The sequence below is a fragment of the Erpetoichthys calabaricus genome, chromosome 3 (assembly GCF_900747795.2).
Source record: "Erpetoichthys calabaricus chromosome 3, fErpCal1.3, whole genome shotgun sequence".
Lineage (NCBI taxonomy): Eukaryota > Metazoa > Chordata > Cladistia > Polypteriformes > Polypteridae > Erpetoichthys > Erpetoichthys calabaricus.
Genome location: NC_041396.2, coordinates 307,712,558 through 307,730,558, shown reverse-complemented (window position 1 = coordinate 307,730,558; position 18,001 = coordinate 307,712,558). Strand labels below are relative to the sequence as shown.

Genomic DNA, 18,001 nt, shown 5'->3' with positions numbered 1-18,001 from the left:
CAGGGAGCATGTGGCACACAGCCGGGTGCAACATAAAAGGGGCCGCCTCACTCCACTCGGGGTGCCAGAGTCGGGTGGCAGAGGAAAAGAGAAGGAAAAGAAAGGACTGTGAGCCTGAGCTATTTGTGCCGCTTTGGGCACCGTGTGTGTATTGTGCAGGAGAAGAACAATAGAAGTGTGTGTTCTGGAACATTCCGAGTCCGTCTCTGTCTGTCTTTCACCACATCAATGAAACTCACCGCTACGTGACAGGCAGGAGGACTCGTTGACTTGATGTTGAATCCTTGCGTGTGCGTGAGGAGTAAACGACGTCTAGAATGGCACCCACGTCGGGCGAGAGAGCGTATTACGGATTTCTTTCTTCTCTGTTTACTATTGACTTATCAAACTCCGATTTGTAATAAAGGGATCTGGAAAACGGAAAACTAAATCATGGTGCTGAATCTGCGTGAGCCGCATTCGCTCTGGGCGGACCACACAGACGTCGATCGGCTACCGGACTTCATCAGACAACACGGCGGACACCACGGCCCACCAGCCTCCTTGACTACTTCAAGCTGGTTTTGATTTCCCAGAACGTGTGAACAAACGGGGATGTAATAACTACGTGAATTTACAGAGGCTCAGGAGACGTGAAACCGAGACGTATTTTATGGTGATGTATGTCTGAAGCCGTTTGCTTCAGATTTTTTTGGAAAAATATTGAACCCGGTAGGCATGGTGGCGCAGTGGTAGCGCTCCTGCCTCGCAGTAAGGAGACTTGTGGTTCGCTTCCCGGGTCCTCCCTGTGTGGAGTTTGCATGTTCTCTCCGTGTCTGTTCCTCCCACAGTCCAAAGACATGCAGATTTGGTGATCCGTCCCTTGGTGTGTGCTGGGTGTGTGTGCCCTGAGGTGGGCTGGCGCCCTGCCCGGGATTTGTTCCTGCCTTGCGCCCTGTGCTGGCTGGGATTGGCTCCAGCAGACCCCCGTGACCCTGTGTTCAGATATGGCGGGTTAGAGACTGACTGACTGAATATTCAACCCTAGGACAAAAGGGCAAACAATGATAAGCCTTTAAAGAGTTACGCTGTCCCTCGCATGTGTCCTGGGCCACCGGGGGGTCGTAACCCCTGACATGCTTACTCGACACCAGAAGAGTCGGCGGCACCATGAACGAAGCAGCCCCTCGGTGTAACACCCGGGTTGGGCAGAGTGGTGATGCGTTATCACCCCCACTGTCCGGGCGAGACCACCTTCACAGACACAAAGCCCCACAAGACATTCACGTCCACCTTGTCATCCAGCTGCTTGTACAGCTTGCGGATCTCCTCTTCGTACTTCTGCCTCTCCTCTTCGGAGATGCGCACCACGATGGATGAGCTGCCGTTGTCATTGACGGGCGTGTCATCGGTAATCTCCGCCTTGCCGTTGTCATTGCTCAGCTGCTCGGTCTCGGGCACATTCTCTCCTAAACCGTGAAGGACAAGGTCCTCATTAGACGTCACAAACGTGAACATAAGGCCGAGATTGGGTCACACCACCTCACCATTGCGCCAGCGGTTTAGTTCCATTTCCAGCTTCTGGAGGGCCTCCTTGAGGGTCTTGTTCTTCTCCTTCTCCTTCTCAAACTTCTTCTTCCACTGCTCGGCCGTCAGCTCCAAGTTGACTGAAGCCGTGTTACGGATGGTCTTGGCCCTAGGAGGGGGAGCACAGGAGAGTCAGCCTCGTCTTCGCTCTTCTCCAGTGTCACCTGACATTGGCGTCCGGCCCAGACCTTTGTCCAAACATGAGCGTGGACTTAGTCTCAGCTTCATTGTAGCCAGATGGTGAGCAGCAGATAAACATGGTGGTCCGGCAGTTTCCTCCTAGAGAATCCTGAAGAATTCGGGTCATCTTGCTGTCCCGGTAGGGTACATGGGTTTTCTGGAAGAGAACATGGAGTGTACATGTCAGGTGGTCCCAAGAATGAGCGAACTGAGCAGCTGAATCAGAGCAGAACCCACCGTCCCCTCTGCCAGGGCCGAAATCACATTGCCCAAGGCAGACAGCGACTTATTGATGTTCTTGGCTTCGTCCAGAACGGCCCCCTCAGCCCCCGTCTTACTGACCTGCCAAGAAAAGCACAAAATGAAGACCCGCATGAGACGGTAAGGAGCCCTGGCGCTCCGATGTGAACGTCACTACTCACTTTCTCGCTGCCGGCCAAGTCCACCAGGTACAGCTTGCCGCTCAGCTTCTGCTCCGTCTCAATGTGCTCCTGCTTTATGTTGATGAGGAAGATGCTGTGGCTGCGAGAGCTGTGCTCATTCATGTCTGCGTGGCAAAGAGGGACAGTTCAGCGGCTGAGGCTTCACTCCTGTTGAGCTCCAGCCCGCCTCGGGTTCGACTCACTTGTCACGGCCACATGCCGATTGGACTTCCCCTCGTCAATCACATCCATCACTTCTTCCGGACTGGAGACGAAGCGCTCGGTGCAGCCCTGTGGAAACAATGGTGAGCTGACAGAACTGCAGCAGACAACGTGCAGGGAAAGAAGAAGTCAGCGCGCTTCGACTCACCTTGACGTATGGCACTCGGTTCTTGTCTTCATGGACAGAGAGGTTGGTCTTGGTCACTGAAAGAGAGGGGTGCATGCGTGAGACTGAGAGTGATCTGCACAGAACGAGAATCCCAAAGCAAGAGAATGGGACCTACCATCCAGGAGGTCTCGGATTTTCTCCATGTAGATCTCAAAGTAGGACACCTGGGAGAAAATCGGCGAGCACGTGAGTAAAGGAACGTACAAGAACCTGCCTCCATGACAGCTGGCGCATCACCCACCTTGATGTGGAACTCCAGGTTCTCATCCATAGTGAAGATGTGATTGAAGATGTCCTGGGCAATGCGAGGGATGATGCCCATCTGCTGGATGTCATGCAGCTTGCCCTACAAAGCAAAGAGCAGATGACGGCTGGCCTGCCCATGGGACTCAGGTGAGACTGGGCATCTCACAGGACTATCGGAGTGAAATGACGGCACGAGGGGACTGTGCCAGAGACCCCGAACTTGCCAACTAGGACTGTGAGGACATGCTGAGGCACTAGTGATGGGCATTGTGATTCACTTAACTGATCCTATTCTTTTAAACCACCAGTTTAGTGACCTGAGACATCTGATTCACCAATATGACTGGACCCCTCTGAGAGTGACGTGTTTAAGAGGACTGACCCTATGGTTTTTTTTTTTGTATTATGTTTTTATCACACAAGTGTGAATGTCATTGTCCTCAGGACACAACATGGTCTTGCTTCCCCACTAGAGCCAGAACCATCTGGGATCCCTTTGGGAAATCATAACGATATTACAAAGACAAGGGGGAAATGAGGGGCACTTTTGTTGAGTTGTGACGCACCAACCATGTAAGAAACCCCCCAAGCATTCATGAGAAGAATCATGTGACTCATTCCCAGGTCATGAACTCGATAGAATTGTGACACGAGAGAATCGTGCAACTTGTTTGGTGGCCAATGATTCCTTTTGAGAAATTTGTGACTCGTTCTTGGGTAATGATTCAGTTTGATGGAGAAAATCACGGACAACTAGTTAAACAATGAACGTCAAAGACTGGCTGAATGAGAGAATCACGCAACTCCTTCACGAGTCCAATTTGAGAATTGTGGGTCGGATTCATGGGTAATGATTCACTCTGAACTCTGAAGAAATATTGAATGAGAGAATCACGCAACTTATTGGCGGGTTATGATTCCATTGGAGAATTTTGTGACTCATTCTTGGGTAATGATTCAGTGTGAGCTCAAAAGAATCATCCAAGGAGAGCATCACGCAACTCTTTTACGGGTCGTGATTCCATTCAAGAATCGTGTGACTCGTTCCTGGGTAATGACTCGGTCTGAACTGAAAAGAATCGTGACACGAGAGAATCATACAACTTGTTTGGTGGGCAATGATTCCTTGTGAGAACCTTATGACTCATTCTTGGGTAATGCTTCAGTTTAAATTCAAAATAATTAGGGAATTAGAAAATCATGCAATTCGTTCAAAGGAAATGATTCAGAGTGAACTCGATAGAATTGTGACATGAGAGAATCGTGCAACTTGTTGGTGGCCAATGATTCCATTCGAGAAGTCTGTGACTCATTCTTGGGTAATGATTCACTTTAAGCTCAAAAGAATTAGAGACGGAGTAGATCATGCATTTCATTCAAGGGAGTGAACTCAAAAGACTGGCTGAATGACAGAATCACGCAACTCATTCCTGGGTCATGATTCCATATGAGAATTGTGCATTTTGCTCGTGGGTAATGATTCCGTTTAAATTCAAAATAATTAGGGAATTAGAAAATCGTGCAATTCGTTTGCGGGTAATGATTCACTCTGACCTCAAAAGAAATGCTGAATGAAAGAAGCATGCAACTGATTTGTGGGCCATGATTACGATTGAGAATTGTACGGCTCGTTCACACGTAATGATTCAGTCTGAACACGAAAGAACCGTTGAGCTTGAGAATCGTGTGACTCGTTCGTGGGTAATGATTTGGTTTGAACTCAAAAGAAATAATGAAGGAGAAAGCCATGCAACTCGTTTGTGGGCCACGGGGCCGATCGAGAATCCTTGAAAGTGTGTATCCTCCAGCTTGTTTGTGTTTGTAGCGACTCAGCTTGAACTCAAAAACAATTAATGAATGAGAAAAATCATGCAAATCGTTCACCGCTGATGATTCAGTGTAAGCTCAAAAGATTTGTTGAATAGAGAGAATCACATGACTCTTTCACGGGTAATGATTATCATTAGAGAATTGTGCAACTCGTTCATAGGTAATGTATTCATTTTGAAATCAAAGGAATTAGTGAAAAAGAATATCATAGAATTTGTTTGCAGGTTAATCATTCGGTCTAAACTCAAAAGAATTGTTAATTGGGAGAATCACGCAACTCATTGGCGGGTCAGGATTCTATCTGAGAATCGTGTGTCTCGTTCGTGGGTAATGATTCAGTTTGAAATCAAAAAAACAAATGATTTAGAAAATCACGCAATTCATTTGGGGGTAATGATTCCATTTGAGAATCACATGACTTGTTCCTGGGTAATGACTCAGTCTGAACACAAAGAATCATTGAGGTTGAGAATTGCGTGACTCGTTTTGCGGGTAATGATTCGTTCTGAATGCAAAAGAATACCATAGAGTTTGTTCACAGGTTAATGATTCAGTCTGAACTCTGAACAGGAGAAATGCTGAATGAGAGAACCATGCAACTCATTGGCGGGTCCTGATTCTATTTGAGAATCGCGTGATTTGTTCGTGGGTAATGATATGATTTGAAATCAAAAGAATTGTTAATTGGGACAATCACATAACTCACTTGTGGGTAATGATTCAGTCTGAAAATCACGCGACTCGTTCACACGTAATGATTCAGTCTGAAAATCACGCGACTCGTTCACATGTAATGAAATCACGTGACTCGTTCACACGTAATGACTCAGTCTGAAAATCACGCGACTCGTTCACACGTAATGATTCAGTCTGAAAATCACGCGACTCGTTCACACGTAATGATTCAGTCTGAAAATCACGGGACTCTTTCACACTTAATGATTCAGTCTGAACACAAAAGGATCGTTGAGTTTGAGAATTGTGTGACTCATTTGCGGGTAATGATTCGCTCTAAACTCAAAAGAAATAATGAAGGAGAAAACCATGCAAGTCATTCCTGGGTCGTGATTCAGTCTGAGAATCGTGCGACTCGTTCCTGGGTAATGACTCAGTCTGAACACCAAAGGATCGTTGAGCTTGAGAATCGTGCGACTAGTTTGCGGGTAATGATCTGGTTTGAACTCAAAAGAATTTGTGAGAAAGAATATCATATAATTTGTTTGCAGGTTGATGATTCAGTCTGAACTCTGAACAGAATAAATGCTGAATGAGAGAATCACGCAAGTCATTGGCGGGTCAGGATTCTATTTGAGTAACATGTGACTCGTTCGTGGGTAATGATTCAGTTTAGATCTATACTAATAAAAGGCAAAGCCCTCACTGACTCACTGACTGACTGACTGATTGACTCACTCATCACTAATTCTCCAACTTCCCGTGTAGGTGGAAGGCTGAAATTTGGCAGGCTCATTCCTTACAGCTTACTTACAAAAGTTAGGCAGGTTTCATTTCGAAATTCTACGCGTAATGGTCATAACTGGAACCTCTTTTTTGTCCATATACTGTAATAGACTGCAGCTCGATGGCCATGGGAGGCAGAGTTGCGTATCGTGTCATCACGCCTCCCACGTAATCACGTGAACTGACTGTGAGCGTAGTACGTAGAAAACAAGGAAGAGCCCCAAAGAGCACTGAAGAAAACATTCATTACACAATTGAGAAGGCAGCGAAACAATAAGAAGCGAGCGAGTGACACATACAAGCATATTCATAAGTGCAGCTACTGCAGAAACAAAGCACGGTGTAAACCGTAAGTTTAAATTAAGTTTATAGAAACACTCCCGCTGCCGTTTGCAATACCATATTCGCGAGATACAAGTTTAATGAGAAGACACGAGGTATAAATGAGACTTTGGATCACTTTGTAACGGAGTTAAAATTGCTGTAGCGAGAAACTTTTAAGTGCCGGGTCTTAGCTAACATTAAATAAAGCCGTGGACATCGCAACATCACACAAGAGAGCGGCTCACGTGAACTGACTGAACGCAGCACGAGTGATCACTTCGATGAATCAAACCTGTTCAAAAAACACATTACACAATTGATAATGTAGGAAAAGAATATGAAGCGACTGACACATACAGACATATTCATGAGTGCAGGTACTTTGGAAACAAAGCACGGTGTAAACCTAAAGTTTAAATTAAGTTCATAGACCTACAAAAGGTTGCCATTGATTTGAGGCAAGATTGCTTTTCTCCTGTACAACTATACGTTGCATTCTTAACAGTAAGCTTGCACCGCTTGGTCATATTACAACCTGAGTGCTGAACTGACAACGTGGTATACAAAGAGAACTATAACAATCGTAATAAACGAACAATAAAACAGCAGAGAACTCGTGGATTAAATAAAAAGGCTGCTTCCTTGGGGAAGCAACGAAAAAGGATGGGCTTATATGGCGTTCGTTTATAAAACAGCGGAGAAGCTGTGTAAAGGCTGCTTCACAAAAAACAGCAGAGCACCTTATATGAGCAGGCAGTCAGCTAAAGAAGGGAATCAATAAATAACTATAATCGTAATAAACAAACAAATATATATATATATATATATATATATATATGTAGATATGTATATATATGTGAATGTATGTATGTATATATGTATGTCTATATACTGTGTATATATATATATATATATATATATATATATATATATATATATATATATATATATATATATATATATATATATATATATATATATATATATATATGTAGATATGTATATATATGTGTATATATATGTAGATAGGGCGGCACAGTGGCGCAGTGGATAGCGCTGCTGCCTCGCAGTTGGGAGACCTGGGGATCTGGGTTCGCTTCCAGGGTCCTCCCTGTGTGGAGTTTGCATGTTCTCCCCGTGTCTGTGTGGGTTTCCTCCGGGCGCTCCGGTTTCCTCCCATAGTCCACAGACATGCAGGTTAGGTGATTCTAAATTGGCCCTAGTGTGTGCTGGGTGTGTTTGTGTGTGTCCTGTGGTGGGTTGGCACCCTGCCTGGGATTGGTTCCTGCCTTGTGCCCTGTGTTGGCTGGGATTGGCTCCAGCAGACCCCCGTGACCCTGTGTTCGGATTCAGCGGGTTGGAAAATGGATGGATGGATAGATAGACAGATACATAAATATATGTGAAAGGTACTATATAATAATGATAGATAGATAGATAGATAGATAGATAGATAGATAGATAGATAGATAGATAGATAGATAGATAGATAGATAGATAGATAGATAGATAGATAGATGTGAAAGGTAAGGAAATAAATTTGTACCCGGCCAGCATGATTTCATTTATGGATGGAGCAATGTGATGTGAAAGGCACTATATCCATCCATCCATCCAGTATCCAACCCACTATATCCTAACTACAGGGTCACGGGGGTCTGCTGGAGCCAATAAGGCACTATATGATAGATAGACAGATAGATGTGAAAGACACTATATAATAATGATAGATAGATACACTGCGGTGGGTTGGCACCCTGCCGGGGATTGGTTCCTGCCTTGTGCCCTGTGTTGGCTGGGATTGGCTCCAGCAGACTCCCGTGACCCTGTGTTCGGATTCAGCGGGTTGGAAAATGGATGGATGGATATATGTAGATATGTAAATATGTATATGTATATATATGTGTCTGTATGTGTATATATATATATATATATATATATATATATGTGTGTGTATGTATGTGTGTATGTATGTGTATATGTATATATGTATATGTGTGTGTATATGTATGTGTATATATATGTTGATATGTGTATATATATATATGTAGATGTGTATATATAAATGTATATATGTATATCTAGATATGTGTACACTACTTCTCCGCTGCAAATCGCGGGTATTTTGCTAGTTCAAAATAATTAGGGAATTAGAAAATCACACAATTCATTTGGAGGTAACAATTCAGTTTGAGAATCGTGCGACTCGTTCGCGGGTAATGATCAGGTTTGAACTCAAAAAGATATAATGAAGGAGAACACCATGCAAGTCATTTCTGGGCTGTGATTCCGTTTGAGAATCAAGCGAATGAGAATCGTGCGACTCGGCCGCAGCTGATGTTTCAGTCTGACCTTGGCTTTGCCGCAGCTAGACGTCAAGCAGCTGATAAGTGTGGTGGTCCTGCAGTTCCCTCCTAGAACTCTAGGAAGGTTCGAGTGACCCTGCTGTCCCGATGGACCAGGATGACTCAGTCACTGATGTCTGCTTTGTGCGGTCAGCAAGCCGTACGGAGGTCTGTGCTAAGGTCCACATGACCGACGTGACGTTAGAAATCCGAAGGCTAATTAATTCTGGATGAGGTACATGTTTGTGTCACAAAGGCTGTGACATCATGCCATGCACTTTAAACACCCACTAAGAAAACAAAACGTGCTGACAACACACCACGGGCGCCACATCACTAGTGTTGTGCCCACAGAGAGGCTTAAACGATTCACCAGAAAGGTTCAAAGGATCTCCTTGTCCCCAAATGGCCCATCGCTCGGAGGCTTGCGTGTAAGTCAGGTGGTCAAGGGCAGTGGGGGGGGGCACATGCAAACTTAGGATGAACACAGTCACAGTACCTCCATGGTGTGCGTCTTGCCTGAAGACGTCTGTCCGTAGGCAAAGATGGTGCCATTGTATCCGGCCAGGACATCTGCAATGCAGAGCAATAAGAAGGAGACAGGAAGTCAGAGCGAGATGGGAAACTGACAGACATGGCAGCCTCTTGAACTGGCGTCATTGCTGAAGAGTGAAAGCGGCCAAAGGCAGAGTGACCCTTCAGCCGGAAACGTGTCATCAATCATCTGGTGGGCCTGCTGTGACGCTGCCACCTCACTCGTCCGCACAGACACCCCAGCCGCCCACTCGCTCTCACCTTTCACAATCTGCTTGGCACAGGTGTTGTAGACCTGCTCCTGGGTGGTGTTTGGTGGAAAGACCCGGTCAAAGGCGTAAGGCTTCCCCTGTCGGGACATTAAAATACGAAGGTTTAGAGAGTGACATGCAGCACACACAACACCCAAAAATCAGAGCATGCCGAGAGGAACACACCAGGACCACCAAAGTGATGGCTGGGAAGTGACGAAGGGGACCGATCAGGGTCTCCAGGCTGGCGCAAACCTCACGCCTCACCAGCCCTGGCAGGCCTGACGACTAGCGGCTCCATCAGCCACACGGCGCCGTCCTGGAGCCCCTCGTGAACGCTTGGATACTAATGGGAGATGGCAGGCCCCTCCCCCAGCAGCAGAGGCAGCACAGAACGTGAGGGCGCGTCCGCCTCACACGAGCGAGCGAGAGAGCGAGCGAGCGAGGGCCTGTCTGTCCCCCGGCGCCGGCCCACCATTACCACAGCAACCACCTTCTGGAGGAGCTGCCACAGCAACGCAGCCTGACGACAAGGGATGGAGCTGTCAGTACACAAAGGGGGCCAGGGAATGGCGGCTGCCCAGTGGCACAGCACCCAGCTCAGCTCTGACAAATGTCATCTGGGGATGCCCCCTGGTCAGCACAATTTCACGTGCAGGGTCTAATAATAATAATAATAATATATTTTATGTGTATAGCGCCTCTCCCAAGCAGTGTCTCAGTGCCAATGTCCAATAGCCCCTGTGCCAGCTGCAGACTCAGAGACCACCGCCTGTTGTCAATTCAGTGAAAACACAACAAGAGAGAAAGACCAACACGTCCACAAAGGCATAGAAAGTGACACGTGAATAAACACACGGAGAGTGACGACAGGCGTGGAAGGCAAATCTCCATCCCGTCTAGAAGGATTGATTTAGGCCTTCAGGCCAGGTGGTCATCCGTAAAGCCCTACAGTGATGCGTCACGGCCACCAGGGGACCACACCACTAGGAAGAAGGACTTCGCTGGCCAGAGGGACAGTTGGTGTCACCGTCCGACGGCGAGAACATCCACCATGCCCTGACTTTATTGCCGGCATGACTCAAAGCTCCCGACAGAAATACGGTAAGTGATGGAAGTGTGCATCGGCCAGGCGGGTTATTACTGCAGCAGTATGCGTCAGGAGGCGCTGATGCAAACCCATATTATTGTTTTAGGTGTCACTACGAGACGGCCATCCCGCTGCCCAGGCCCCCTTCACGCCCGCTGAACCCCCTGCCCAGCCCCACCCGCACTCAACCATTCCCGGAATCTCCATGATAAATGAGTCAATATCGATTTCGCAAAGTGCTGAGCCGAGGCTAATGCTGCAGAGCCAGTCCAGTGACTCCCCCGGGGACGCCAAATGAGAAGCCCCCACGTCAGAGGATAATCTGACCAGACCGGTCACTTGTTTACCTCGTAAAAAACAGAGGACAAGGCGGTGGCGTCCTGAGAGACACACAGCTCACCGCTGGTCCAGAATGCCCTGGCACGTGCCAAGTGAGGGGAAAGGCCGCCCGAGTGATTCGTGCGAAGCCAGCAGTGCCAGGAGGCTCACCGAAGGTAGCCTAGGCCGGTGAGACACCAGGGGCTGCTGTCCCTAAGCGTTTCTGGCCACCTCTCAGCCCCAATGACTTTCAGTTTGGTCCACAAGGAGGAGGAGGAGGAGGAGGAAGAGGAGGAGGAGAGCTCTGAGTCGGCCACACAAACACTTAGTGACAACACAGGCCCGGTCACTTCCTCCTAATGACACACCAGTCACAAGAGGCCTGAGCCTGGCATCCCTGAATGCTGCTCGTCAGCTGGAGATCACGTCGGCATGTCGGCAGATCAAGCCCATCAGCCACCGTGCCATGATGGCTAAATCTCCGTCAACACGCATTAATATTAATCAGCAAAACAATTAGACTGACAGCTCAAGTCCATCTCCTTCTGCTGTCCTCTCAATCTGTTTATCTGGCCTCTCTACCCTTCCCACCTCCTCCATCTCGAAGCCTAACCCCTGCCCAGCTCACCTTCCCATCTTGATGCCCATCCGTACTCGAGCCACAAAGTCAGGACCACATTTGCCAATGACCTTCCTGGATTCCCACCTCCTCACCTTTACTCGTGTTCCACCCCTTCCGTACTCTGTGCTTTGTACCCCCGGTACCCAGAACTGCCTGGCACAGCGCTCACCCAGCCGGGGAAAGCCCAGTGGTCATGCCATGCAAATGCCCAGACAGGGCAGCAGGAGCACACAAAGCTACTCCAGGCTCTGTGAAGGACTGGCATGCGGCAACACACACGGCCAGGTTGGGCGGGCACACACACACACACACACACACACATACCCTCCCCATCCACCATCCCGCTGCCCGGGCACCGCTCACTCACCCCGACGATCACCGTGTCGTCTCCCTGAAAGGTGGGCAGAAAGCGGTCCCCCCGTTGCACCTCGGCCTGGTTCAGAGGACGGAAGCGGCACAGCACTTTGATGTTACACTCGGCGGCAGGTGCGTCAGCCATGGCTGCAGATGCGGATCGCTAGTCGTTGAGGATGCGAGGCGGCGGTGGCGGTGACGGTGGCGGTGGCGGCGGCTTCCACAAAGGTGACGGGCTTTTGTTCTGCGGAGACGAGGTGTGGCCAGAGCAGCAGCAGCGGCAGCGCAGCTTATCGCATCGTCCCGAGCGCTGACTGAGATGCAGGAGGGCGAGGGCGCTGCGTCTGTCTGTCTGCTGTGTGTGAGGAGGATGCGAACTGCAGGAGAGGAGAGCCGCACTGAGCGTGCGGGAGGGCGCGTGCGGGCGCGTGCGCGACAGCCCCGCCGCCACCAAGCGCAGCGCCACGCGCGTGCACGGCTGGGACAACCTCCGAATCCCGTCCCTTGGCGCGACAACTTTGTCCCGGTCCAGTGGGCTGCCTGATCTTAGTGGACGGACGGACGGAGTGTGTGTGTGTGGGGGGTCTCCGTCTACACTCGTCACCCTCCCTGACTGAGTCTACGCGCTCCTGCGCACTGCCAGATGTGCCGCGCCGGGGCCGACTGGCGCATTGGAAATGAGAGCCGCTCGCCACTGCCGGCATCTGCAGCCCAGGCACCCGCTCGCATCCCGGCCGCGCCCCCCACCGCCTGGACCGTGACGTCACAGCCCCGCCCCCCTGCACGGAGACAAACATTGGACTGGGGAGCTCGGATTGGGGGACTGCGGCACAGGTACGGGGAGAAGCGAAAGCAGGTGGTGGCATCATATATTATATAGCGCCTTTTACCTTCTCAGAGCGCTGACAAGACACAGACGGGCTACTTAATAATCAGGTGGTATGGCTACTGATTCAAAGCAGCAAGACAATGGTGCAAAAGACGACCATTTAAAGAGTGAGGGCCGATTGAAAGGCCGATAAAGGAAACCAAAAATGAAAGTAAGAAGCCTGCGGAAAACCCAGCAGACCTCCATAATAACAATCAGCGCGTGCACTTTATGGGCCGTCCAATCCACTCAGACCTTCTCATGGTCTGATATATGGATGTCTTACAGAAAAGTTTGTACGGCGAGCAGGAGCGGACTGGGCCTCCAAACCGGACCGGGCCTCCTTCAGCGAGTGAGGTGACGACGTCAACCCGCCCGGCCCGTTAGTCATTGTAATTATCTGAAGTACGCGGCTCGCTACTCGCTATGAGCCCATGATATGAACTCGTATCTCAACTGTCGGCAAACTTAACCTGAACACCGCTGTTAAGACACAACTTGAAATGTGACGACACGCTTGGAAATCAAATGTAAGGAAAAATAAAAATGTAGTAACGCGGCTTGCACGTCATTAGAGGGAGGACATGTCAAATGTCAAAGTGCCCTAGTAGGCCAGCAGCTGATCATTTACAATGGAGAAATCTATCTATCTATCTATCTATCTATCTATCTATCTATCTATCTATCTATCTATCTATCTATCTATCTATCTATCTATCTATCTATCATATAGTGCCTTTCACATCTATCTATCTATCTATCTATCTATCTATCTATCTATCTATCTATCTATCTATCTATCTATCTATCTATCTATCTATCTATCTATCATATAGTGCCTTTCACATCTATCTATCTATCTATCTATCTATCTATCTATCTATCTATCTATCTATCTATCTATCTATCTATCTATCATATAGTGCCTTTCACATCTATCTATCTATCTATCTATCTATCTATCTATCTATCTATCTATCTATCTATCTATCTATCTATCTATCTATCTATCATATAGTGCCTTTCACATCTATCTATCTATCTATCTATCTATCTATCTATCTATCTATCTATCTATCTATCTATCTATCTATCTATCTATCTATCTATCTATCTATCTATCATATAGTGCCTTTCACATCTATCTATCTATCTTTCTATCTATCTATCTATCTATCTATCTATCTATCTATCTATCTATCTATCTATCTATCTATCTATCTATCATATAGTGCCTTTCACATCTATCTATCTATCTATCTATCTATCTATCTATCTATCTATCTATCTATCTATCTATCTATCTATCATTATATAGTGCCTTTCATTTCTATCTATCTATCTATCTATCTATCTATCTATCTATCTATCTATCTATCTATCTATCTATCTATCTATCTATCTATCTATCTATCTATCATTATATAGTGCCTTTCATTTCTATCTATCTATCTATCTATCTATCTATCTATCTATCTATCTATCTATCTATCTATCTATCTATCTATCTATCATATAGTGCCTTTCATTTCTATCTATCTATCTATCTATCTATCTATCTATCTATCTATCTATCTATCTATCTATCTATCTATCTATCATATAGTGCCTTTCTATCTATCTATCTATCTATCTATCTATCTATCTATCTATCTATCTATCATATAGTGCCTTTCACATCTATCTATCTATCTATCTATCTATCTATCTATCTATCTATCTATCTATCTATCTATCATATAGTGCCTTTCACATCTATCTATCTATCTATCTATCTATCTATCTATCTATCTATCTATCTATCTATCTATCTATCTATCTATCTATCTATCATATAGTGCCTTTCACATCTATCTATCTATCTATCTATCTATCTATCTATCTATCTATCTATCTATCTATCTATCTATCTATCTATCTATCTATCATTATATAGTGCCTTTCATTTCTATCTATCTATCTATCTATCTATCTATCTATCTATCTATCTATCTATCTATCTATCTATCTATCATATAGTGCCTTTCACATCTATCTATCTATCTATCTATCTATCTATCTATCTATCTATCTATCTATCTATCTATCTATCTATCTATCTATCTATCATATAGTGCCTTTCACATCTATCTATCTATCTATCTATCTATCTATCTATCTATCTATCTATCTATCTATCTATCTATCTATCTATCTATCTATCATATAGTGCCTTTCACATCTATCTATCTATCTATCTATCTATCTATCTATCTATCTATCTATCTATCTATCTATCTATCTATCTATCTATCTATTATACTGTATAGTGCCTTTCACATCTATCTATCTATCTATCTATCTATCTATCTATCTATCTATCTATCTATCTATCTATCTATCTATCTATCTATCTATCTATCTATCTATCTATCTATCATATAGCACCTTTCACATCTATCTATCTATCTATCTATCTATCTATCTATCTATCTATCTATTATATAGTGCCTTTCACATCTATCTATCTATCTATCTATCTATCTATCTATCTATCTATCTATCTATCTATCTATCTATCTATCTATCTATCATATAGCACCTTTCACATCTATCTATCTATCTATCTATCTATCTATCTATCTATCTATCTATCTATCTATCTATCTATCTATCTATCTATCTATCTATCTATCTATCTATTATATAGTGCCTTTCACATCTATCTATCTATCTATCTATCTATCTATCTATCTATCTATCTATCTATCTATCTATCTATCTATCTATCTATCTATCTATCTATCTATCTATCTATCTATCTAAATACATTTATTCTTTATTTTAATGATTTTTCATTTGTCTTTGCATTGCTGAAGTTTGTAGTTTTTCTTGCTGTTTTTGAGTATTTTGAGCATTTAAAGTATTTTTTGGAACTTTAAGAAGCCTTCCCTTCACTGTTGGGCCTTGCAGGGCTTGGAGCCTGCCACTTGAGTTTGGGGTCAGGCTCAGGCTCAGGCACAGTGAAGTCCTGTGGTGTAGCTGGTGGTATTTGGGGGCAGCTTCACTAAAGAGCTCAGACGTCCTGCACAGCCCCTCAAGACCAGCAGCACTTGCGTCGACGTAACCCTAAGTGAGAGCCTTTATTTCACTGTCTGATCCGCTGCTCTAATTCCCTTCCTCATTTTAAACCCGTCAGTCAGGTCTCCTCTTCATCACTGTAAAGGCTCAGCTCTTTTACTCTTCATAACTCGTCCCCTGTAGCCCCTCAATCAGCCTTGTCACTCTTCTCAGGAAGTCCCCCAGTGCTGCTGTGTCTTTATGGAGTCATAAACTGACCACAGGACTCCAGATGAGGCCTCACCAGTGTGTTATAAACGTCCTGTGACTTGTACTCCACACGTCAAGGCGCTATATAAAATGACATTCTGTTTGCCTTCTTAATGGCTTCTGAGCACTGACTGGCAGTCGACAGTGTAGAGTCCACTACAACTCCTAAATCCTTCTAATAAGGGTGGACTTTGGATTTTCAGACCTCCCTTTGTGTATTGAGACCTGACAAGACCTAAACTTAATGCAAATGTTAGGCTCAGCTCTTCTAATCCTCATAACTCACCCCCGGTACCCTCAATCAGCCTCGTCACTCTTCTCTGGACCTTCTCTAGTGCTGCTATGTCCTTTTTGTAGCCTGGAGAGCATAACTGCACCCAGGACTCCAGCTTGAGCAGAACCTCCTGTGACTTGTACTCCACACATCAAGGCGCTATATAACCTGACAGTCTGTTACCCTTCTTAATGGCTTCTGCACACTGTCTGGACATTGATCGTGTCAAGTCCACTATGACTCCTAAATCCTTCTCATAAGGTGGACTCTTGATTTTCTGACCTCCCATGGTGTATTCAAACCTCACATTTTGACTTCCTTTTTACATTTTATTACATTTGTAATAATACAATGCATTGCATTTGTCATTCCAACAGATGGCACATCACCAACATTTATGCTAATGTATTTTATTACTACAAATATTTATGATGAGCCATCTGTTGGAATAAGAAATGTAATGCATTGTATTATTACATGCATTTCAGAATCCATTCCAGTAGATGGTGCTCTTCAAACTTGAACACCGAGGTCCACATTGACCTTAGATTCACACTCAGTTATCGGTTGGACAGAAGCTCAGAAAGAGTTTTGGGATCCTAAAGTGCCACACCAGTGACCTTTAAGCCCATCGCCAATGAAGACGTCCTCAGCACGGCATCTGCCACAGAATGCCATTCACACAGGAGACGTGAACAACACAAGGTAGAGCTGAGGAAACAAAAAAAAGAAATAATCAACGTTTGGAATGAAGCATTAAATTAGAAAACTATCCTTGACCTGTGAATCCCCCCAACCATATGTAGGTCATGACGAGGGACTTTACAAAGCCGGAAACCAAAAGTAACCAACCTAACTGAGACCAGGAGCTGAAACGCCATCCTGATGGTCAGCGCCACCCGCTGGGGTGAAAAGGTAAAGGTGTGCCGACCCCCTCAGGACACTGACGGTGAGTGGCCCAGCAGTGAGGTGACGTTATCCAGAGTCACCGAGCCCGTGACATGCCAGGCCTTCTCCTGAAGTGTTATCAGTCGGCCACAGCGCAGCGGCTCAGCTCTGCATCAGCGGGTCGCCAATCCGTTCAGTTGGCAGGAATCCTCCGCCTTCTCTTTGATGTCTGCAGGCCGCGTAGGCAGCCGTGAAGCCCAATTCATCTTTAAAACGCTGCGCTGGTCTCGGCCCATTTGATATGCTCTGCACTCTTCTAACCTGCTGATTCTTTCTTGTGCCCCACTGCACTGGGGCACTGCTGGCATGAAAGCTGCGGTGGGACCATCCCAGACTTTTACCCCTTTAAGTGCCAACTTCTCCACCACGAACATGAAGTCGCATCACCAGTCACGCCTGTCGCTCTTTCACTGATGACAAGCAAGATCACATGCCAGTCGTGTCACAAAGAATCGGCCAAACACTGGTGTGCCATCAGGTCATCGTGATACACAAGACACAAGCCATTTGACAAAGGAGCGGAGAGGAGAGGAGCGGAGAGGAGAGGAGACCACTCAGCCCGTTTCTCATTTGTTTGTTTGTTTAGCTGGTAGCTCAGCTGTCCCTGTAGCTCCTCCAGATCCTTCATAAAGGTCCTCAAAGTTTCTCCATGACTGGGCAGTTTGATC

At 45.9% G+C, this 18,001-nt stretch overlaps 1 protein-coding gene across 1 annotated transcript in view; it reads right to left on the bottom strand.

Annotated features, from left to right (window-relative positions):
• kif5ab (kinesin family member 5A, b) overlaps nt 1-12,641 on the bottom strand; it is a 52,263-nt gene extending 39,622 nt beyond the window's left edge. The window contains exons 1-12 of the mRNA XM_051925389.1: nt 11,948-12,641; nt 9,561-9,648; nt 9,265-9,338; nt 2,801-2,905; nt 2,675-2,723; nt 2,539-2,594; nt 2,372-2,459; nt 2,169-2,293; nt 1,984-2,088; nt 1,755-1,903; nt 1,527-1,675; nt 1,273-1,448 (exon numbers count right to left, since the gene is read on the bottom strand). Coding sequence (XP_051781349.1) covers nt 1,273-1,448; nt 1,527-1,675; nt 1,755-1,903; nt 1,984-2,088; nt 2,169-2,293; nt 2,372-2,459; nt 2,539-2,594; nt 2,675-2,723; nt 2,801-2,905; nt 9,265-9,338; nt 9,561-9,648; nt 11,948-12,079 — 1,296 coding nt within the window. The 5' untranslated portion in view covers nt 12,080-12,641. The remainder of the gene's footprint in view (nt 1-1,272; nt 1,449-1,526; nt 1,676-1,754; nt 1,904-1,983; nt 2,089-2,168; nt 2,294-2,371; nt 2,460-2,538; nt 2,595-2,674; nt 2,724-2,800; nt 2,906-9,264; nt 9,339-9,560; nt 9,649-11,947) is intronic.
• Between the last annotated feature and the right edge of the window lie 5,360 nt (nt 12,642-18,001).